At 39.4% G+C, this 24,213-nt stretch overlaps 2 protein-coding genes across 3 annotated transcripts; one reads left to right on the top strand and one right to left on the bottom strand.

Annotated features, from left to right (window-relative positions):
• The first annotated feature begins 152 nt into the window (after positions 1–152).
• Positions 153–1,492, top strand: LOC118792679 (NADH dehydrogenase [ubiquinone] 1 beta subcomplex subunit 1-like). Of its 2 annotated transcripts, none has more exons than XM_036550575.1 (3): positions 153–225; positions 1,011–1,159; positions 1,326–1,492. In XM_036550575.1, exons 2-3 carry the CDS (start codon positions 1,020–1,022, stop codon positions 1,357–1,359), a joined length of 174 nt encoding a protein of 57 aa, XP_036406468.1. In that variant the 5' UTR covers positions 153–225; positions 1,011–1,019; the 3' UTR covers positions 1,360–1,492. The 2 variants fall into 2 exon arrangements, with proteins under 2 accessions (XP_036406468.1, XP_036406469.1); XM_036550576.1 differs by having other exon boundaries at positions 154–206.
• Positions 1,493–3,704: 2,212 nt separating this feature from the next.
• Positions 3,705–16,214, bottom strand: riox1 (ribosomal oxygenase 1). The gene is made up of 15 exons (XM_036550410.1): positions 16,131–16,214; positions 15,485–15,619; positions 15,020–15,171; positions 14,154–14,253; positions 13,288–13,401; positions 12,281–12,387; positions 11,829–11,936; positions 11,451–11,485; positions 10,215–10,393; positions 8,723–8,827; positions 8,340–8,481; positions 7,468–7,588; positions 5,178–5,277; positions 4,541–4,627; positions 3,705–3,837 (listed from the first exon to the last, which is right to left on the bottom strand). Exons 1-15 carry the CDS (start codon positions 16,200–16,202, stop codon positions 3,769–3,771), a joined length of 1,626 nt encoding a protein of 541 aa, XP_036406303.1. The 5' UTR covers positions 16,203–16,214; the 3' UTR covers positions 3,705–3,768.
• Between the last annotated feature and the right edge of the window lie 7,999 nt (positions 16,215–24,213).

Genomic DNA, 24,213 nt, shown 5'->3' on the forward strand with positions numbered 1-24,213 from the left:
TTATGGAAACGCATGAATAAAAATAAAATAGTGATATTCAATACATTAAATTATATTTTTGGTATTTCTACTGTAAAAATATTTCTGTATATTTAATAAGGCACTACTGTCACCACTTTCAATACATCCCTCCGATTTGACTGAGTTGGTCTGGTCCAATGTCCTACCAGCGAAGTTGAAAGACTGCAACGACCTGGAAGGCCGAGGTAAACACGAAATATCAAGGTATTGAGTTTACTATTTTGTGTAATTATTAGATATTTTACATGAAATATGCTCATATCTTATTGTATATATAAAAATACAGTATTTTATGTGAATGATATGCCGTCAGGGTCTGTTGATGATGGAATCACGCTACTTTACTAGCTTGCTAGCTTGATAATCTATTATGCAGACTAACCCCAGCCATTCAGGCTTTAAAGCAAGTTGAATGCCATTATTTCCAGCTAGATAATAGTTAAATAGCAAACCATTCCGCATCTTCCAGTTCCAATTCAGCACCATTTTTCTTCTTCCAAACATATAGCTAGCTAGCAAGTGAGCTTATCTGGCCTGCCATGTATAGGCCACAGCTACGAGTTAGCTAGCTAGATTTAATTGAGTTGTGATTGGTTGCCAGCTACTTAGCTGCTAGTTTCTTTCTTTACTTAGCATAAGCAGCTACCCAGGTACATAGTTTGATAGAGATATTGAAATAATGACGCAAACACAGTGTAAATTTGTAGTCCATGTCATGGGTAATCCATGGAGCTAAATTAGCTTCTATCAACTTGAAAGTGCGGTGCTTTAATAATTCGCTTCCAAGATAGCTGAGTGTTTCATTAGTTGAAATTAAATTTCTTGCAAGCTGGTGAACTAGCTCCCCTTTCAAATCTTTCAGGTAAAACGTAAGATAGCTGGACTATCTGTATTGTAGTAAGATGATGATGATGATGATGATTATTGTTATTATTATTATGCTGTGTATGTTTCCACAACATACATATATTTTATTGTTCTAATTTTAGCTCGGAACCATGGTGAACTTTGCTAACATTGTGAGGGAGCACTGGACGAATATTCTCGTACCCATTGGCTTTGTGATTGGGATCTACTTGGACAGGTGGAATGACCAGAAGCTTACAGCTTTCAGGAACAAGAGTGCGCTATACAGCAGGTTGGTTTGCCTTGTCCGTTTTTTCTTTTACGAATAACCAAAGTGATTATCATCATTTGGAAAAGCAGCAAGTCTAATCACAGATTTAGACGTTTAGATGTTCTTGCTGGACACAGGGTGGCAACGGTATTCCTTGTTGTGATCGGTATCCTCTTTTGAATTGCAGGGAGCTGAAGCCTGGCGAAGTCAGCTGGAAGTAATGTTTCCCTACAGAGAAAAATGAATATTTATAAATCTTCTTCCCTCTGATTTTCACCATTCTTTGTCAATGTGGTGTGTGTGAACAAAAGATGCTGTATCAATCAATCAGTCAAATAAATGTCACGTTTAGGCAATTGTCATGTTTTGGCCTCCTTTGAACCTGATCTTGTATATGTTGGCATACCAAAACACCTGAGACCAATTCTGACCTTGTTTGGACGTTGTAAAAATTGGCTTACGGACTATTGAATTGATTTGATTAATGAAGTCACATATTAAGTTGTGAGGAAGGGAATACACACTCTTAAGATATGGTTTATGAAACGTTCCAATAAAATAAGAAAATGAGTGCTCTTAAGTAGCACACCACGGCACCAATGATTTTTTTCACAAATGTAACAACAAAAGATTATGTATCTCATACATGTAACAGGCCACTGCTGGGTTAGAGTTTTAGCATTGGTTGGTATTCAGCTTTTTATTCCAATTTAAGTATTGCCAAGTATGGAACTGAGAAAAATCCCTGAATGATTAAACTGGATTTTTAAAATTGTCAGTTCATTTATTTTAGACAGCTTGGGGACCTGTATTTGCTTCGAAACTAAACAGTCCTGTGTTGTGTACACACCTGACTGCCGCCACTAGTTTGATTCTATGATTTCTCCAAAGAGTTGTAAGAAGGACCTATCCAACCTTAAGGTCCCATGCAAGCTCACATCAGATGAAAATCATTGAAAGTCATCATAACTAAAATACTGGAGTCAAATGTTTCTTGGTGGCTACAGTACCAGATCCCAGTTTCAAGATGGACTTCTGAAAGGGGAAAGAGCTCTGCCCAATGACAGGATCCCCACTTTGTTACCTCAAGTTGCCGGGTGGGGGTGGTGCATTACACCTACCGAATAAGCACATTGGTCTTTCCTCACATATAACCAGGGATTCCACTAAACTGCAGTACCATCGCCGCCACAGATGTCTTTTCGTGAAGTTTCATTGTACTGAAGCCAATTCCGTCTGCCTCTGGCTTATTGGAGAAGTAAACAGGTGGGGCTTCCCGTTAAGCTCAATTAGCCTTCAAACACGTTTCCAAACCGCTTCATCTGCACCTGTTCAAACTCTGCCGTGAAAGGCAGTTTTCAGGCCTGAGGCATGCAAGTGATACAACAAAAGCACTCATGATCATGATCAATGACGTTAGCGATGATCCATGATATTCAATAGAGCTACATATACCAAGCATTCTCCACATAATGCTTGCCAGAGCACATGGTTTTATTTTCCTTTTTCTAGGCCATACACATGGATAATTTATAAAAAAAAAATTCAATATAGGTATGAAAAATGGCAATTATGACAAATTTAATAAGTAAATATTTTGTGACAGTCCATTGTCATGCAGAATGCAAAAATTTCATGGATGAAGAATTGTAACTGTAGGGTGAAATATAACTGGGAACAGAGCAGAATAAATTAAATTTAAAGAACTGCAATTGACAAAAATGGCCTTGAAACCGAACTGAAGGAACTGACTGGATGAAAAAAAAGACTGCATTTATTGGGCAAAGGGAACTGAATTGGAGTTGAATTAGTAAAATTTAACAATCTATTAGAGACACAGTGTCTGCTGTGTATACACATACATTCTTGCTTTTTTGTATCTCACACACACACGCACACACACAATTTTTTCTTTTACTCATTTGTCTGTCCAAAACAAACAACAGTGACATAACATTTGTGTTTACCACTGAAAGATGAAATGTAATGATACTAATCAAAACAATTTTTGTAAAACTGCTCAATTAAAACAGCTGAGTGAAGAAATTTGGCAAAGGATTTCAGTAATACTTTGAAATACTTGTGCAGACCAGAACTGCTGAACCCTTGCTCATACAGAAACAGTCTAGCACTTTACCACTAAATTGACCAAGACATCTTGGCAGCTTTCTTTTTGTAATGAGCATGCTGAAAATCCTAGAACAGTCACGCTCTGTTAGAGCCGGTCAGAAAATGTTATACCTCCTTGATATCTTCATATGCTCAAATGAGACTGAAAAGTACATATGGTTTTTTTCCAGGTTACATTTGGGAATTAGGAAAAAGCACAATACTATGAGTTAGCTTTCATCTATCTCCTAATTGGTCAATTTTTGTATCAGATATTTCAGATTTAAAAATACCGCATTCTTAACATGTTAAAACTAACCTTGCCTAAGTCTTAAGAGTGATGTAAAGTGTGCAGATCTTTAGGGGAAATAAAACACTCCACCCAATGTGCAAACTGTTATGTTTTATTTTCCGAAGAGGGAAACAAATACACATATCGTAGTAGCAAACAGCCGAGGTGTTCCGCTTTGCAGGGTTACAGAGACTGCAGATGTCTGACATCCAGCATGTAGGGAGATGCCTCAGGAGGGCAGCAGTGGTTCTGAAGTGTGGACCAGACCCCGCTCAAAGAGGATCTCCGCCAAGGACACCTGCAACACACAAGAGCAAGAGCTGAACTGCATGGACAATACTCACAAATACAGGTTTCTGCAAGGGACGCTACAGTGCAGTCTATACGCGTTCTAACCACGCAAAGAAAAGGGATTAGGTTTGATGAGAGAGTGTTAAGAGATTACATAAGGCAGGATTTCTGGGCTCAACATAAGCGATGAAGCCTCACAAACAACACCCATGTTGTTCTGCATTAATGCCAGAAGAAACTGTCAGAGCATTAGACATTTTTATCAGAGCAACCGACAGGATACCAGACATTCAGTATGAGCCGCACATACATTGCAGGGGCAGTAGGCAGGCCTGAATGCTGATACGCAGAAAAACGTTATATTCCAGAGCAATTGCTCACAAAGTTATCACCTCTTGGGTGTCATTTGTCACCTCCATTTATTATTTATTTTCACACGCAGCCTGAAACGACATCTTGAGGTGGATTAGGTTCAGTTTCGATCAGAGGGAAAAATGTCACACTGGAAGACACTGCACAAGTGTCTTATTTAGGTCCACACTCCTCTAATTCAGGTCTACAAGTGCTATCAAAGTTGAAGTGATAGCAGGGACCATTTAGCAAGGGTTCTTTAAAATGGGTATATTATTCCACCATCCTAATCCCCCATCCCCAATGATTAGAACTGCCGTCCAACAGAAATAAAGCTCAGATGGTGCTAGCAAAGGTACCTTGTCCTCAAATGTGTCACACGGCAAGCTGCCCACTGACACGAACTTGGGGTAGGAGTGGATCAGGAACTCCACGGCATCTGTGTGCTACAAGAGCAGACCCAGATCCAAAAGCATGAGCTTGAAGCATGAATTAGATACAACTTCAGTGCAAAAAAACATTTACTTAGTTCTTACCAAAGTATACATCAGCATACAAACGTCAATGAATATGAAGAAATGATGACACAAAGCAATTTAAAAAATCTTGACATGAATGCTGATATGAAGAATAACATTTACATTTACATTTATTTATTTAGCAGACGCTTTTATCCAAAGCAACTTACAAAAGGTTACATCATCAGACACTCTCTCTACACTGGAGAGAGTGCCTGATATTCAACCATTTTCTTGCACGTACAACAATATCCTACTCATATCTTGTAACGATATGACAACTTGTCAGTTTTATAAAAAAAAAAAAAATGAAAATCAACTGCAGACACACAGATAACCAGAACAATTCACGCCTGAAAACAGTAGTTCAAAAAGAGAAATGTTCAAATATCAAATTAAAGCATCTCAGATAGAAGAGTAGACATCAGTCAACGTGACTCCTTATGGTATGGAGATGTTCTACAGAGTCACAGCATACCTCTTCTTTTATTTCAAAGCTCTTGGGCTCCTCCCTGTGGTACACTCTGGAATTGTCTGCAATGTGATAGAGGACCACTGCGTCTCCCTCACTGCATAACCTGTGGGGACATATAGCAGATACACAGGCATAATATCAGCAAGAAGCCTCTCAACGCCACTTTTTTCACCCTCTAGCTGTCATACGTACTTTTGCTTTAATTCAGCAGTTTAAAAAGTAGCAGCCCAGAAGAAAAAGCATAGCTTCTGTATTTCTTCAAACCTTATCGGGCCAATCCTACAAAAATGGTGAGGATCTATCTACGTTCCAGCATGGCCCAGTTTTTATCTCACTACAATGCAGTAACTGTATCTCTGTTTCCCTTGCATTATAAAAATGTTTCTGTGCAGTGCTATGACAGGGGTTCCAAACACGTACATTTTACGTGATCTGAACATGAGATGAACTCAGGGAACATGTCAAAGGTATGCATATAATTTGAAACTTCACTGAATAAACATACATGTGCCTAAGATGTTCTACTGGGTAGGAGTGCTTTCTCAGATTAAATACCGTTCCTGTGTTTAATACTATTCCTTTAAAAGTCATCTAAAAAACCTCTTGGAAACAGGTGCTCCGCAACTTTAGTTTGAGATTATGCAACTTTACACTGGTACACTTGTTATATTTGCAGTGTTGACCGAATGAAAAAATGGACATGAAGGTGCCTTGATGCAAATTAGGCTGAAATTGAAATATCTCATTAGCATAAACCAATTTAGGGTTCATCAGCATACTGCGCCTTGTAAATGTATTAATACCCTGTACAAAGTTGCAAAAAGATGACTTAAGGAAAGACTTGTGAGTGCACAAGCAGTGTTAAAGCTACACATGCACGTCCTTTGTTAAATCATCAACTGGTAATAGTTTATCATTTTTTTTTTTTTAATTTGGAGGCTACCATGCAAGGCATGCCAGGTGAAAAGAGTATATTTCTAGATGCATTAAAAAGTGGGAGGTTAATGATTTAAAATATTTTCTGAATCTTTCTGAATATTTTCTTGATCCAGAGAGGGAAAAGCATAAGCACACTTGAGGACGTGGGGACAGAGGAAGCCCCAGAGGATCATGGTGCACTAGCACCTCTTGAGAACACGCTCCAAAAGCCAGCGGCACTGTTCTGGTAAAATGTGCTACAGCACAACAGCAACGAATGAGGGAGCAGGATAAGTGGGAAGAGGCCATTTTCTAAAACTTGCTTCGTCACTCAAATGTGCTGATAAAGGTTTTGAGCAGTGCACCCACGCTGCTGACTGCTAAGCAGCGGCCTCCTAGCGCTGATGCAACAAAGCTCACATCGGCCGAGGTTCACGCACATACCAAGGCCACCCGATCCGCTGCAACCTATGCAGAGTCCTTTTGTGCCGCTGTGTTAAATGGGCTTTCTCAGCTGCTTCTACAGTGCCTTGAGTGACTGCCTATTCGCTGAAGTTCTTTTATATGCAGTTATTTTGTCAGCTTAATTCTACCAGCCTCATCTTCACTCATATTTTCAGTGTTTTCCGAAACATTTAACACAGTTTTATCACATGGCTTGCTTTCTCTTGGAAAGGGGATTTTAGCTGAAGAGTTACTAACATATGTTGACAATACAAACAGCCACTGATGCACAGCACCAGCAAATTTGTCATGATTTTCAGGAAACGCAGCTAAACGATGGGTTTTATTTCAACACATTTTTTCACCACATGTATGGCAAGTGTAAAAGCTAACATTAACCGACATGAGGTTATGAATGAACGTCTTTGACGAAAGAAAAAAGAAAGCATTTATTAACGACACAAAACTGTCAATCAATTCTTGCATAAGGCCACACTTATAAAGTCATAAATACAATTTGCAGGCACAGAAAAACAACACAGAACAAATGAAGTGGGTCAGACCCCCCAGCACAATGTAAGAACACTGTGACTCATTCTATCGTCTGGACATAAAAGCGTGCAGTGGAGGGGAGTGCGGAGCTGCGGACTGACTGTGACTTAATGATTCACATTAGTGACTCACACAAACACGTGACATTTCTTTTCTCACACCTTTCCCAGGGGTCAGGGAACGTCATTTGTCAGTTTTTCGAGCTCTCACTTTTTTTTTTTTTTATCCCTTTGGAAATTGTACATTCTAAATATATCAGTGACATTCTGACAGTAAAGTGCACTATATCAAATGAAAAAGTGGACTTACACGTTGACAAGCTGACTTCTTGAATGACTGACTGATTTATTGATTGATTGATTGACTGACTGAGCGGTACCTGGCGATTCCGTCCCGGATCAGTCGGATTTTGGTCTGAGCCTTCATGTGGACGGTCACGTCTCGGGCCTCTCCGTCCTCCCACCTGGCCGGGGCTCCCTGCATACTGCTGGCCTTCTCCTCTGAAAGCAGCAGCCCGCAGGCATCACACTTCAGCCGCTAATGGGCTCTCGCACAGCCAGCTTTCACACATCTGCCAGCAGCGGGCGAGCGCCAGAACCCCTGACCCCTTCCGGCAGCGGCAGGAGTCAGCTTTCCCTCGCTCCGCGCCTACCGTGTCTGCTTATATCGCACAAGAGCGCGTGCCAAATCGAGCTCTCCTGTGCAAATGCTATTTACATTTGTCTGCGCAGAGGCTGGCGTGAAAACTACCAGAAGATAAAACCAAAAAATTGGAAACAAGCGCGCTGCTGTGCCTCTGCATTGTTTTGAGTACGCTTCTGAAGTAAGTATGAACAACAAACTGGCTCCTCATTTCAAAAACTCACTCCGCTCCGTGTGTTTTGGCCATGCTGAGGGCTGTACTGATAAGTGAGCTGGCGGGGACTGGGCTAGGGAATACCTGGACATATTGCAAGTGCAACAGCAACCCCACACTAAGGTATAGCTGAATCAAAGCCGATTAAAACACAGGGGTCCTAGACCCACAGATGCTTTCTGAATTCACAATCTATTTTGGTTTGGAAACTTTTTTCAGGTCATGTGAGTCTAACAGTACACACAGGGCATGCTGGGTACTTCCTGCTTTTGGATTCTGACTGAATATGTATGTATCCGAAGAGAGCTCCATTTACGTACGCCCTCTAACTGCCAAGGGGAGGTCACTTTGAATATGCAGTTTTGGAGCAGTTTTACGTCAATGCAGCAGTGTACCTGGGGTGAGAACAGGAGGCAGGCAGTCATGCAGGAAGTCCTTGGCTTTCTGGTCTACAGCAGCATCCACTGGAGCAAAGTCCGCCAGCCTCTTCATCAAGCCCAGAGCCTGTGCTGTGAACTGGCTCCGCCGAGGGTCTTCCTGTTAACACACACGCACACGCACACACACACACACACACAAACACGTGCAAAATCCACAGAAACAAATTATTATTCTTTATTTCCTAGTGTTTTACAGTAACCCACTATCCTGCTACTGAACGTAGAGATTACAAATCCTGTTTTTTGTGAAAGCCAAAAAATGTAATCAGGTGAGATGGACAGTGGCTTAATGTCTGTGAAAGTAAGGGAAATGACAGATGTGGCAATGTCATGCGTACCTTGTCAGAGTTCTGAACCCCCATGTAGGTCAGATAATCCAGGGGCAACCCTCGCCTGAACTCCACATCCTCTTCCATTGCAGTCTCCAGAGCTACAGGGACAAGCTGCCATTCACAAACACATGAGCAGTGGAGTAACAGAGTAAAGCTATTGTACCACTGTGTCTTGTCTGCTCATCAAGGGAGATATCTTGGCAGAAGTGGAACAAACAGACACAGGATTCAACAACTCCTAATATGTGAAATGCAGTTCAAAATCCTGTTACAAAAACACTATAGCAATGTTGACACATGAACTGACAATGCCATGCTGGTAACAAAAAAGGTAATACATGCTCACAAAGATACATGCCTACAAAGATACCCAATCTGTCCCTGCATAATCTACAGGTAGAGAGCTGACAATATCTTGAGAATATAAGTAAATTCAAGACGTTAATAGAAAGCCATTCATGTGCTTACAGAAACAAACGCTTCAGTTTTATAAGTGCGGCTGAATGGAACAGTAAAGTAGCCACATCCAAAGCAGAAAAGGATTCAGAATGAATCAATCCATTACACATTGTGAAAAGTAAAGGCCTTGAGCACTTTGTGTGCTTAAATCAATGCGGACATATTGTACCCGAGGTCCAAAACATTAAAGTTGGCTGGGACTATGAACCAGAGTTTTAATTATAACTAGAAAAGTTGTGATTTATTTACTGAAAAAGAAGTAACAGATCTTTGTTCATTTTTGTTTGTTTGCCTCAGTTAAATGTTTTTCTAGTGTTGTTTTAAAACGTGGTTAAGATAGCAATTAACTGCCATTAAATTTTTAATCTAAAGATTATTTACAATCAATATTTAAAGTTGTTTGCCCAAAGTTAAATAATTAATTTCCTCAATACAGACTATGCAACTATGCAATTTTTGTCACATTTCAAAACTGGAATCAGAAGTCAAACATCCTGCTATTATTCACTGCATTTGCAACCCATAACATCAACAATACTCAGGGGTTACATCAGAAGTGACACCCATGAAGCGTTTTGCTGAAATCTGCTGATTAGCTTGCTAGCTGTTAGCTAATAAATATGTTCATCTTGAACATTGCTTCAGGTTTTGCTCAGGTTTCTCCATCCAAGTTACTGGGAGTGTATTTTGGTAGTACAAATATAAATGAACAGACTCAACCAAAACAACTTGAGCATGCTGTTTTTGTCAGATTTTGACAGGGCGAAGGTGATCTGCAGAATTACCATGCCCTTACTGGTGTCTATCAGCTCTTACTATGGTGTAACCTCAAGAAATCCTACACTCATGTGTTGCTCAAAATATCTGTAACGCATTTACATCAGAGCTAAAATACACATAATGGTTGGTGCTCTTTGTAAAGTACAAGTTTTAATATCCAGTGGAAGCATAATGTAAAAAAAGAGAGTGTTTTAAAATGTTTACAATGAGTTAAGGTACATAATCCTCATGGCGTGCTAGCATAGCAAATAGCAAGTACCTTCTGTAGCAGGTCTCCCCAGCTGTTCCTCTGGTAGGAAGAGATGGTGATGTGGAGGGAGTGAGCGTCAGGCAGGCAGTTTCCCTGGTGGATGAACCCACGGGGGAAATAAAGCAGATCTCCGGCCTCCAGAACCACGTCCAGTATTGGCTCCCCAATTTCTGACTGACTGAAATTCGCTGGAGGGAATGACACAAGATCCTCATTAGCTAAACCAGCGGTGATCACTTCTAATCCCATATGTCCACTGTTTCAGCTGATTGGTAACAGGATGAGCATGTGATTCAAGTTCCCCTCCAATCACTGCTTGTAAATTCACAGGGGATATGGTCTACAGAGCCATGAATAATGTGCTTTACCCACAGTAAAGACAAAAGGATCTGATCCTGACACAAAATCACCAATATGCAGTATAAAAACTTAATGCAAAAATGTAATAATGCAATAAACAAGTGATTAACATGTAGATTTCAGTAACAGCACTATAAGCATGTTTAATATGTAAAATAAATGTGGACATGGGCAGTCACAGTGGTTTTTGGCCTGGGAACAGACTGTGAAGCTGGGTAGACGGAGTACTGCTTGGTGCAATATATTCCAAACTACAAATTGCTAGTCCTTGCATGGCAGGATTCTCCTGCGTACAATTAAGACCCGAGTCAGAATGAAGACATGAAACTGGATATCCAGTTCAGACAGCCCTTCTCTGAGTAGCATGCGTAAGTAGCGAATTCAGATCTCATTTGTAAGGCAATTTCAGTACTTCAGTAAGTAAAGGAACCCTCCATTTGTTCGGTCTTTAAAGCAACTGTTTATTAAAGCCGAGATGATGTTTACGTTGACCTCTCAGGGACCTCGTTCTGATGCATTCATTTGGCAACGTGCTTGCCTCCCAGATCTATGCCGGCTCTCATTCAGCACACTTCATAACGTCTTATTTCAGTGCAGATCCTGATGAGGGGGCTGGCATTTTCACACGCGGATAAGAACGCCTGCGTCGCGACACTTGTACCGCGCTGAAGTAGGATCATCAGGACGGGTGTAAATTACCATTACGCTCTGGCTTTTATCAGAAGAGTCATCTGTAACCTAGCAACGTGCGCGTCACGACTTGACGAGAGCGATACCGCTGCGGGTGGCCACACGGCCGCTTCGTCCTCGCTTTCCCGCCTTTCAGACCCTCTGAGGCAGCAGAAGCAAAAAGCAGACCAGATGCAAGATGAAGGGGTGACTTACGGCTGGAGACAGGGGCCAGGACTTCGTCGTCATTCCTGCAAAACCACACGAAACATTCAACTCCATTTCCACAGAAGAACTCCTCTGCCTCTTTAGAACAAACCTCCTTCATTCTTTCACTGACTTGTCATTTCCAATTACCCAAATCACAGCCCCTCAAGAATCCCTGCTACAGATAACATCAATAGGGACAAGACAAAGAATTTAAAACTAAAATTACCAGTAAATGTCACTAGCCACTAAATGTTTTCAGTTATGTAACTAATATGCTAAACTGACCTGGGGTTATATACCCTCCACTGCTAAACTGACCTGGGGTTATACACCCTCCACTGCTAAACTGACCTGGGGTTATACACCCTCCACTGCTAAACTGACCTGGGGTTATACACCCTCCAGTGCTTCTTCCCCTCCAGCTGGACCACAAACGCCTCAATGTCGTCATAATGAGGAGCAAAGCCTTGTGTTCCAGCGGGTGTCAAATACCTGTGTGCACAGAAAACCCGGGAATGTAGAGGGCAAAAAGAAGACATTTTTGATGCAGGATTTTCACCGTTTCTCCTTTCTCTTCTTACAGATCATTGAAGAGAGCAACAGCATGAGAAAAATACAGGATAGAGGTCAGGTAGGGACAGGCTGATTGTAGTCTGGATAATTCATCACATGGACTTGACAAAGTTGATAACACTCCTCTCCTCTCCCACCTCCCATTACTTTTCATGAGAGCCGCGTCCTTTTGTTTGGGAGAACAGTCAAGTGCTTTCTGTGCGGTTGCCATCAGTTACCCCCCAGCACGGGAGGACGCGGTCGTTTCAGGCAGGGCTACTCACACGTTGGCCCCGGCCATGCTGTTGAACTGCTCCTGCAGGATAGACAGCACATTCCAGACAGTGGAGGAGAAGGCCTGGGGGTTGAGCATCCGTAGCGAGCAACCACGCTGGAGGGAAGCAGGAAAGGAGAGACACCGGGATGAGCACGGACTCCCAGCACTCCGGAACAGACTACCAACTACACATTTTCCCCACCACTGTCCTATAAATAATACGTAACTCGAAATTAAACATTTATACTTCTGGCATTTTATATTTAATTTATATTTTTCGGTACTCTGATGAAGGAAAGTGTTCCACTTCTGCATTTTATCTGTGACTCTCATTATTTAATAATCTTAGTAATATTTGACACGTCGGGGAGTTGTGGTCTTCAAGTCTTCCTGCTTTATTCTTAATTTAATTCGGTTTATGAATAATACACCGCTGCTGTGACTTAAAATATTTTCATACTTTGTTGATGCAGTGGCGCTAATACTATTGATATTATTTCAAAATAAATATGACTATCATATTGTCTTATTTTTAAAAAAACAAATTAGAAGATTTTTCTGGATAAGAATGACGTTTTAAAAGTAAACTGACAAAGGTGATCACACAAAGAGGGGTCCACTTCCAAAGACCAGAATGCCAGATGTTAGCAGATCTACGAAACAGCTGCATGTTTAAATGGAGCAGAGTGACAGGAGGTGACAGGAATTAGAGGTGAGAGAACGAGAACTAACAAAGCTAGCCTATACGCTAACAAGTACTATCTTAACGGATAGTCATCGCAGACATCAAGCAAAAGTCTACTGAATCCGGAATGGATTTTTCTTATTTCTGGCACCTTTTCAATGCCTGTTACTGTTTTTACAACCAGTAAAATTTCAAGACTGGACTTTCCCCTTTTTTTTCTTACATGACCCTGTAGCAAAAATCTGTAGTGACCTGGACGTAACAGACCAATCCGGTGCTCCGGTGAGTTCACCCATGTTCAGAAAGACACACAGTTCACATGAAGGTACCTTGTAGAAGTCCCAGACCGTCAAAGGCAGGGCCCGTCCAGGGGGATTGTGGGTCTCTCTCTTGCCCTTAGTGTAACTTGTGACATCCAGGTTCACTCCAAACTGAACTTCATCCTGAGAGACAGCAGTGGGGAACCCCGTGAAAATAATTCAAAAGGCGATTTTAGTGCCCCAAAGAACAAGCCAATTCTTCCCAGACTGACATGTAAATATCCCACACTGCCTATGTGTCTGCTGGACTGTCTATATTCTATAATCCTCACTTAAGCAACTTACACAGCAATATAAAACCTTGATAATTTCATTTGAAAAAAGGACCAAAGGAAAGTATTGTGATAGTAATCCACACAAATCCATTGAAATCAATGACACATAATGATCACAATGTGTATATTACTATCCTTGATATCAATACTAGCATGATAAATCAAATAATGAATTATTCATTTTATTTTACCATTTAGCTTTAGTCCTATTCACTCTCTCTTAAAAACGAGAGATGTGTGTAGAGAGAGCTGAAATGTACTGCACAACAAAGACTTGATTCTATGGTAAATGAGACTTCGCATTTGATCTCATTATGACCTTAAGAAGAGACATTCATCTACGGTAACACCACAACTTTTATGAGTATCTTTTTTATCTTTTATTTTCTCTTCAGTGGGTATAGTCATTTTATTTCATTGCTTTCAGGCTCTGTCCACATTAATATCTTGCCTTCATTTTAATCTTACTTTTCTCTCTGTAATTCTCATCAGCATTTTAATAAATCTTACGTGGTTTTTTGTGTTGTGAAGTACTGCGTGCTGTACTGGTATACAAATAGAGATATTGTTATTTCTATCGCTGTTATTATTACCACTTACCTCTCTTAAAATCCTGTCAAACTCTGCTGTAGAAAACAAACCATTGTAATATTCCCGATTCTGACGTCTGATGAGAATCGGCTTCTTCTCCCACGTATCTCTAAAATCACAAGGGACAAAAAAGAGAAAGGCCAACAGACGTCATTCTGCAGCTCTTCCATCAGGCCGTTTTCCTCCGCTTCTATGCTGGGGCATTAAATGACTGCAACCACACAGTCAGGACCACTGGAGCATTGCTGGCCTGTCCATTACAGCACAGTCATTTCTAGTAATTACAGTGCGGGACTGAAGTGCTACACTTACGTACCACCAAGAACTCAGAAAAGGGACAGATCTCCCATATCTGTAAGTGCCTAAGCATAGGCATTTGTCTTTCAGTCTAGCAGGGTGACATGAATAATATTCATTTTAAGACAAAGTCTGAGAGCAGGAGCACATTTCCAGATAGTGTTAGATATATGAATGATCCGATACACATTTGCATGATCACACACTCTGACTTTTAGGACAATGGATCTAATTGCTCTGTACAATAAATGTCATTGCCATAATTAAGACAGATTAGGCAGTTATACAGAAGATTATGTAGTACGTAGTACAGATGCTCTTATTTTGTATCTGTTATTAGCTGACAGTTCAGGTTATGCACCTTGCCCAAGGGTTCAACAGAGATCTGCCTTATATTTCTGGTAATTTAAGACTATTTCTGCAAATGTAAATTACAGTGAGACATGTAAGTGAAAAAACAAGTACACAGAAATTAAACTAATATAACAGGTTATTGTCCCTTTGCAATAAGCAGTCTTTCTTAACAGCCCTAGACAAAGCAACCACCAGTGAGACCGAGCGACAGCGAGGTTGAGTACCTGAAGAAGCTTTTGGCAGGAATGGGGTGAATAAGCCACTCAAAAAGCTTGTTGGCCCTCTCTCTGCTGTTGTTGATCTTAGCAAGATCAGAAAGCAGCGCTTCCAAGTCTGGCCCCTCAGTCACTTTATCGTCCTTGTCAACGCACTGCGGCTGCAAAAAAAAACAAAAAAAAAAAACAAGAAAAGCAAAAATCAGATGCATCACAAAAAGACGTTCACTCGCATGCTCTAAACTTTAGGTTTACAGTCCTTAAATGGGATATACAGAGTGCAACCTCACACCTAAATTTAGTTTTACTGAACATCCATGTAATTTTATACATTTTTATTCTGAACATTGAATAGGGACGGAAATTGGAAAAAAAATATTAATAAATACTTTATAAAAAAAATACATGCGTGCAATAGCAGTGATCAAGAGTAGCCCATACAGGTGAGTCTAACTTATGAAAAACTGATCTTACCCCAGCTGATTTCTGCATCTTCACTTCTCTCTGTGTACCTCTGAGAACTTGCCTGCCAGGGTTTTTCCTTTTAGTCTTCTTAATGGGTTTAGGAAGTTGATGCCCATTTTCTTTCCTCTTCTTTTTTGCAACCGCCTGGAAAAACACACGTTCAGACTAACTAAATGTGTTCTGGAGCTCTATTAGGTTTTGTTGGCAGCTCGTGCCATTTTACAACGCGCAAAAGTAGGATATGACATTAACACTGCTGCCCGACATAACTGGACACAGCATGGCTATACCGACTTCTTAAACCTATGAGACCTTTAGATAGGTCTTTATCTAGGTAGCTAAAGCTTTTTATGGACGTAGCTCCAGTAAACATGGCCAGAGAGTTATCGTCAGTGTAAGAAGTATCCTAATACTCGTGTAGCAGAATTGGCAAGTAACACAAATGACACGATGTAACATGCCAGGTACTTTAGGAAACCAATCACTAAACTGGCTAAGTTAGTGATAAAACAAACTTGTGCTATTTTAAACGAGCTCGTATGTCTCCCCTGATGGAAATATCAGTGCTGCATCCACGCACGTACGTCCACATACGAAACTCGTCTGAATCTAAAATTGCGATCTGCTGATCACACACGAGATGAAAACCACGCACCTGATCTGAATGAGAAGTGTTTTCTAATACTGCTTTGTATATTTCACGGGCAGACACATGTGTTCTCTCCATGTTGGTGTCTACGGCTCCGCACGTATAGTACGTCATCGCTTTGAGACCGATTAAGCAGAGGAGTGCTCCGGCGGAGAGTTATGACGCAATAAATCCGCCAGACATTTGTGACAGTTTTTCTTTCCGCACAATTAAAATGGATATGTCGCAAATCACAAAGAAAGTAAAGGCGTGATACCAGAGAACCGTACGACATTACTATCTGGAATAAATAATCTAAAGCTGTCTTCGAAATGCCTTTATTTAAGGCTTATTTACAGTATGAATCAAGGAAAAAATACACACTTGGCATTTAAATACATATAAAGCGATCTCTCGATTAGGCTAAGTAAAAATATCTATAACTCTATTCTTTAGAATTACAAACCTATATGCATCCAAAAACACGTGTCTCTGACTGGCTTACACCAGGGAGTCTCAGAGGATTCATGAAAAACACAGAGTACCAGAAAGGCACATATCCGCGTAAACTAAATCAAGCATTGTAGTGTCCAATCTGACACTCATAATTGCATACAGATATCTCATTGATTATGCAATACATCAAAGACTCCGCATTTTCCAGATATGATTTGAAGTTGTTGAAGGATGAAGGATGTTATCAGTGACTGCCTGTTGCTAACCACGAAAAGATAAGCTAAGTCCGAATTTTTCCTTTCAAAAGAAACCTCAGTTAGTGCTGTGGTAGAAAAAAAAATGTTTTTGTTTTTTTTTTATGCTTAAGAGCATAACTGCACAGAAACGAAACACTATGTACATACAAAAACAAATACAAGAGCTGTACATATATTTAACCTTGAACATGCACACATGGGATTCATGGACTCAATCATTCTCTTTTCATTTTGACAAAGATTAGGTTTTTTTTTTTTTAACAGCTTTTACATTAATATAAAGCTTCAGTGTAGTATGAATGTTCTTTTAAAAACTAACCTATCAGAGTGTGGTTCCACCTAAATAACAGTTTTTGTTCTTTTAGTTGACGTTAGTTGTAATGTGAAGTGGTGGACAAATCTGTATAAAAATTAAAAACGATTACAAAAATAACCAATGTACCTGAATACTGTCCTGTTCATTATAATCACAATCACTCACATTGGAAAACTGATCGCATAAGTGAACAAACTGAAGTGACAGTGACAAAAACATGATACTTTACATATATCATGCATTGCTGTGTATATGTCCATTATATAATGAAAATGAATTATATCTTTGTGAGGATGTTAATCTTATTTAGTTATTACTTCTCTTTTTTAGTACATTTCTAGGCATTGCTATAAAAATTCTGTTACTGTTTGTGTGTGTGTGTGTGTCTGTCTGTCTGTCTGTCTGTGTGAGGGGGTGACCAAAAAGCTTGCACTAGAAATTAATGGAAAATGTTGTTTCAGGTGTTGTTGTACAACTCAGACAGGCATTTTGACTGTTTTTACTGAGCTGAATCATTTTGTTCAGTTCAGGTAGATTTAAAGTTCAGGAAGATTTGTTCCCTGTGCCCGAAGCCCCCTCTAGCCATTTTGAAGCTGCAGAAAGTGCTCAAGTGACATCACTGAAAAACATTCACATTCACAAATTTGAATAGGCTAATATGACATCATGGAAAGAATGTCACACTATGTATTCCTTAGCAAAATGTCTAGCTATAGTTATAGCATGTATCATAATAATTACACTATGCCACTATACTCTATAACCTAAGTTCAGTTAATGGCTTCATTAGTAATTATCTTAAAATTATAGTGGAGACTTGTTTTTATTGCATGCTGCAATCTCAAGTATGCTAAGATTTTTCCCTTAATATGGCGGTTTTATAAGCTATGTATTACCTTGCGTAGTGTGACAACAGATAGAGCCACCCTGTGGTCGGAGAGGGAAACACACTGAAGAGCTGAATGAGATTCACTGAAGGAGTTGTATTGGAAAAAGTGAACAAACTGGAAGAAAAGAACTGATCAGTAGTGACTCAGCAAACTGAAAGACCTGGATGCATGAATGAGAGGCACTGCAGGCACTGAATGAGAATCAATGCACTGTGTAGTCATTCGTTCAGTGATTGAGGGCGTTTATGTTCAATGACTATGTGAGGGAGGGAGTAGTCGTCATATTGTTGTGAAGTAAAGGTGAGGTGCCCCTGTTGGAAAAAGGTTTGCGCTTGCACGCTCTCCCCATCTTCCATCTAAGATGTAAGCGTGTATCAATCATCCTTCTAAAAGCCAGCTAGGCTATTGTTATTGCTGGAAAGCATGCCAAGCAAAGATATTTCAAAATATGTACTAAATTGTTCCTGACAACTTTTAATATTATTGCAAGTGCCGACTGATATATAAATGTGAAATAACAAGTGTAGGGTGACCTTTTAAAAATGTTCAGAGAATACAGAATAAGTTTGACCTTTCCTATTGTTGCTTCTTTACAAGATGGTATCTATGTTTTCAACATTCATGTCTAAAAGGAGGGTGACAGGAGGGTGAAAATGATGAACAGTATATGATATCTTTTATGTGTTAAAAGTTCAGATTAATTATTCTTCAAACAAAGTTAAATTCTTTAGCTACCTGTTAATGTGCATAGCAAGCATGCATTTTTCTAAAAGAATGAAAGGGAGAGTTTATGAGCATTGACTGGTGAACAGCAGTAGACAACCATGCAGATTCAATTACTGAAATTTTGGACATTCTATATATGATGTGTATCCTAATATGATATGGAATTTTTACATTCGTCTGCTCCCCCTTATGAATTTTATATACAAATATTACTAAACGGAAATAAGCAGGTGAAATGCATGAATTTCACTTTGAATCTGAATTAAAAAGGGAGAAGCTGATTGGACAAATCAAAGACCTGCCAAGTAGACAGCCTGTATAAGGCTTATTAATATATAACTAGTCCATGAAATCAATTTCACTGCTTTTTCTTTTATTTCACACTTCTAGGTACTGTTAAATCACTTGCTGCTGTTCTGGGTGTTATCATCTATTTTCAATGAGTTGTGAAGCCTCATAAAAATATCAAATGCATGTTAGAGCCTCTCAATCCAGCCCCTAGGACAAAGGTTGGGAATTCCAGGTCTAAATACAATTCTGTATGGTTTCAAACTTGATCTCTTTTCTGCCATGGTTGTAATCCCACTTCAACCCTACTGGTATGGATGTTAAATATATGAGCTCAACTACGTCTCTTCGCCTTCATTATCTTTGTCGCAAATGCTGAGACAATGTGCCGGCCCGGGCAAAGTATAACCTGCAGGGTTAATGTTTTAGTTTGCCATTTTACACTTCTTTATTGTTGTTCATGGGAGCACCGGTGTTTACCAGTTGTCACTGTGATATGTAGAGGGTAACATAACACTGCAAAATGTAACAATACCAAAGCAAAGCAAATGTGCCTTTACCATAAACAGTACAAAATTCGGGGTGTAATTTAATGATCTGACATATGAAACAATGGCAAATCATGTGCAATAGGCTTCATAAAACAATTCAGCTGTAGCCAAAATTGACTGCAATCGCAAACAGCATTTCATTGAAAACTGAAAAATCTTGAGGATGAGTGATGCTGCTCAGTGTAGTTCTTTCTCCAAGTCATCACTGCCACACTATTGTCAAATAAGTTCCTAAAATAAGTATTGTTTGCTAAACCTATGCCCATGCTTAACACACAAGGAGATGATGGGGATCATGGCTTAGGCTTGTCTTGGTCCTCTGAAAAAAATACTTTGTCACAACCATGATGAAGTTTCTGCGGATATTTCATCACAGGACTCCTGATTCTCATGCATCCACTGTGATACTGACACTTTCAGACTGTGTCAACAAGACCTAACAAAGCGTGCGTATCACATTAAATGTGTGAGAGTTGGCAGCCCTCCAAATATCGGTCTGTCTTTTTTTGTTTGGCTTGTTCAGTGTACAAAAGATGACCTTGACAATATATAATGTGTATAATGAATTAGTATTACACATACACTATGATTGTATAAATCATCATATATTGTTTTGGAAATTATTTTGATAATAAATCAATTTTCTCTCTACGACCACAGTGATTAGCAATTGCAGAATCACTTTAATAATCAATCTGTCTGCAAATTCTGTACATAGTGGCTATATAACACTCTGTAGAATGGTTCCCACAGTTGCCAATCATGTTTTTAGTCATTAAAAAAATAAGCAGTCTTGATCACTTAAATGAATTAAATTCCAACACAACACCCGTGTTAAGCTGTGGATATTGTCTACTCTATCACACAAAGCTTATTTGCTCCTTTCTACACAGACTGATTCAATTATTTGTTTGAAAATGGCAAATCCATAGTCTAAATACAGATGAGGATACTGTTTTCTGTGTCAAATTCTTCTGCCTTATTACAGTGCTGGGAATTTGTCCCAATAAAAGGAAAATCATTGCATTCAGACTTTGATTTTGTTAAAAAAAAAGCGTTATGCCTGAAGTCTGAATATGGGAGGAGTGCAAGCTTAACTTGCAGATTGATGAAAGAATCTCCTAAAATAGATATATAACTAGGAGCACAGATCACTTCTATGCATTCATGTTTTCAAGTATGAGGGAGATTTTGCTGCCAATCTCTGAATGAACAACAGCAATTTTAGGCACTAGAGTGACATGTTACTTTTAACTTTGATAATTGTACATCAAAAACCTTTTGTGCATGGCTATAGTGATGATACTTTCTTTGAGGAAGGTGAATAACTCAGATCACTGTTTTTATTGCAAATGCTAATAGTGAAATGCATAACTTGCAACAAAGGGAAAGCTCAGAAAGGGCTTTATGGGAATATGCAGTGATAGTACAAATGCTGAAGCAGCCGGCAAACAAAGTACTCCTTTATGTGTCTCATCATGCTGTTCAAGAGGACAGTAGGAAGCAGAAAAGGTGACCTGAAAGCAGTCCTGAAAGAAGCTGACAGAGCCCAGCAAAAGCCATATGCTCATTACTTCCACACATACTCCTGTCTGCTGTCTCCTAATATGCTGTACCATGTAAAATGTGCCAGTGTGAAGGGGGTGTTACTATGTCTGGCTAGCTGTGGACAAGGTTAAAATGCTCATTGCTGAATTGAAGTATAATTAAAGTGTAATTTTAAAAATATATGTGTTCTTCTCTATTGATAATATTGTTATATATTACTCCTCAACAAAGAGTCTTTTTTTATCAATTATCAAGCTAATCCAAAAAGTTCTTTTTATAACTGTGTCCACAGAAACTGCAGTCTCATACAAACTCCGCAATGCTTTTTGCATTTCAAATGAAAGAAGGGACATAAAAAAGCCTTGCTGTGCATATGCTGGAAACCGGAGACAAAGAGAAGCAGTGAGACCGCCATCTGTTCGGAAAGAAATTTCAAAAATAATATCAAATCAAATGGTCTAATTGGTCTAGGATGGCCACTTGAATGTGCTTCAATGTCTCACAATGAGATTGTATCATATATCTACCATCTGAAATCTATCATTTATAGGGAGAATTTAATGTCAGCAAGAGTTCTGTGAAACTCATTTGGATACCCACTACAATGTAAGGCAGAGAAAAAATGTAAACATGCACTAGTTTTATGAATCGCTGTGGCTTTAAATATCATGTCCTGTTTTTAGTCTGACCTCCCTGTTTACAAATGTAAAACCAGCTGCAAAATAACCTCTTAAAATTGGATTTTTCAAAAATATGTACTACCTTATCATGATCAGAGTAAATACCATTTGACCTCAGGGCATTAGTTAAATTGCAGATTATTAACTAGTGGCATCGTTAGGTCCAATCATTTGGGGCTATAGCTTTGAATATTTTAAGCCTAGCTCTGAATATTTTCGCCCTGAAAAAGAGGTGGTCTTTATGGCAAAACAACAGACAGACTGTGTAACAGAGCGGAACTGAAATTTTTTGATTTTTTGACAGGTGGAAGTGTTTATGACAAGAGATGTCCAAGAGAAATTTGGTGATCATTGATCGCTGTTTTGGAACATTAAGACACATTAAGCCTTTTCACGTTAAGCGTTTTAGAACGTCCCCGATGCGGATCTCCCTTCCGGAAAAAAAAAAAGACAAGCCCCAGGGAAAGTTGACTTAGCCCGGGATCTTTTCAATAGCTAGAAACGCCCCTGTTAACGACCCTGAAATCTACCTGATGTTTTGAAGCTGAATTCCACAAAAAGCTGAATATGTACACATGTTTGCTCAGTTCCATTTTCACACAGGTGAAAAGTACACTCTATCATGCTCATGAGGGGACAAATACACACAGGATAGCACTGATGAACTGCAGCACTGTGACGTGCAGCTCCTCCCTGGTATTGAACACATTTTAGCTGTTTTAAAATGATTTATTGTGCTGCAAAGCAGGATGCTGTGCATCTGGGCTTGCTGAGGCGTCTCCATCGATCCTCCAGAAACCTTTCTGCAGCATCATCACAAAGAGAGTCCAATTAAACATTATCACTTTTCTGTTTGAGTGTACGCAAACACGGAGACCTGTGGTTACAGCCTGTAAAAAAAATAAAAATAATATCTGTGCTTCTCTGAATAAGAAAGTGCTGACAAAAGAGGGTGCAGGCTATAATGCATATTGGTTCTATTGAGAAAAATAAAAACTGACATAGCCCTCACTCCAGGACCACAGATGCATGAGGTGAGTTTTTTTCCTTCTCATATCAAAGGAGCTTTCTCTTGGTTGGTTCCCCACAAGTAAAAGATTTAGCAGATCAATGGGAGATATAAATTAAAAGGATTATCTTTCTACTTTGAGCTCCATTAACAACATTCCCAAAATAATTTTTCCATTGCATCATATACCTTATACCTTACCAATGATTTTTTTTTCTTTTTAATGTCAACTTTTAAAAAAATGTTTATTAATAATAGTTTATAGTGATAAAAGTTTTATTCCAATGTCTTTGCACAGTATATATTTGTTTTGTCATGTACTTTTGTGAAATATGAAAAAGCAACAGTTGTATGATGCACTGATACTTATTGGATAAGCGTGTGAGACCTGCTGCTTTTGTCATGAGTGATTAATATCACTTTGTCAGATTCCTGAGTCCCTTTTGGCTAGATCAGGCTGTCCTTCTTTATTCAAGCTTAATTTCTCTTAGACATACAGGGGCAGCAGTGTGGCATAGTGGTTAAGGAGCAGCACTCCTGACCAAAAGTGGCTGGTTCGATTCCCCACTGGGGAACTGTTGCTGTACCTTTGGGCAAGATACTTAACCCACAATTGCCTCAGTAAATATCCTGCTGTATAAATGTATAACATTGTAAAATGACTAACTGATGTAAGCTGCTCTGGATAAGAGCATCTGTTATATGCCAAAAGTGTAATAAGGATTTCCATTATGTATGAGGTAGCTCACTTGATGTTGTTTATTTCTGCATTTTGGTTTGTAGACTATGGAAGAATGATAATGATAATATAACTAAGAGTCTAAGATTGTACACCTTCTAAGTTTTACACTCCAGACATCATAATAGTGTGTCTTGCCATTGTGTCTCACATTATTGGCAGCACCAGAATCTCATGAGACTAAGCTAAGAACACAGAAATGTGAATGCTTAGTCAAGGCAAATTACCACTAGTATTTTACCCTACAACCCCATGGGAGTAGCAGATTCATAATTCATTAAGGAGGAAAAACAGATGCCATGCTGTTCAGTTAAAACTCTTGTTAATTAATAGCTGGACACAGTTTGTCTCAATCTCTGTCTTGCTTGTGGAGGAGGCCCAGTGTTGCCAAGGGGCATGCTGATGAGCCAATCACAGCTAAAACATTAAGTTGCTTTTAATATTCACTTTTCTGCCTCTGACTCATTAAAAAAAAAAGATGTGCTGTGGGTAAACTTTGATCTGTGTGTGTGTGTGTATGTGTGTGTGCCCGCGCACGCGCACATGCATTGCCAGTGTTTGTCAGTTTTAGCAAGAATAGACATTCTTTATGCGCTAAGCACCACATGATGCCTGACAAACTAGTACAGGATCAGCTCTGAGAAACTCAT

The sequence above is a fragment of the Megalops cyprinoides genome, chromosome 17, assembly GCF_013368585.1.
Source record: "Megalops cyprinoides isolate fMegCyp1 chromosome 17, fMegCyp1.pri, whole genome shotgun sequence".
In the NCBI taxonomy this organism is placed as follows: domain Eukaryota; kingdom Metazoa; phylum Chordata; class Actinopteri; order Elopiformes; family Megalopidae; genus Megalops; species Megalops cyprinoides.

What these genes read in the sequence shown, in the direction of transcription:
- LOC118792679 (XM_036550575.1), top strand. Translation starts at nt 1,020, where the DNA reads ATGGTGAACTTTGCTAACATTGTGAGGGAGCACTGGACGAATATTCTC. An exon ending in AAGAGTGCGCTATACAGCAG is followed by an intron (nt 1,160 to 1,325) that starts GTTGGTTTGCCT and finishes TTTGAATTGCAG; the next exon opens with GGAGCTGAAGCCTGGCGAAG.
- riox1 (XM_036550410.1), bottom strand. Translation starts at nt 16,202, where the DNA reads ATGGAGAGAACACATGTGTCTGCCCGTGAAATATACAAAGCAGTATTA. An exon ending in ACACTTCTCATTCAGATCAG is followed by an intron (nt 15,620 to 16,130) that starts GTGCGTGGTTTT and finishes GTGTTTTTCCAG; the next exon opens with GCGGTTGCAAAAAAGAAGAG. An exon ending in GTGACACATTTGAGGACAAG is followed by an intron (nt 3,838 to 4,540) that starts GTACCTTTGCTA and finishes TGTGTGTTGCAG; the next exon opens with GTGTCCTTGGCGGAGATCCT.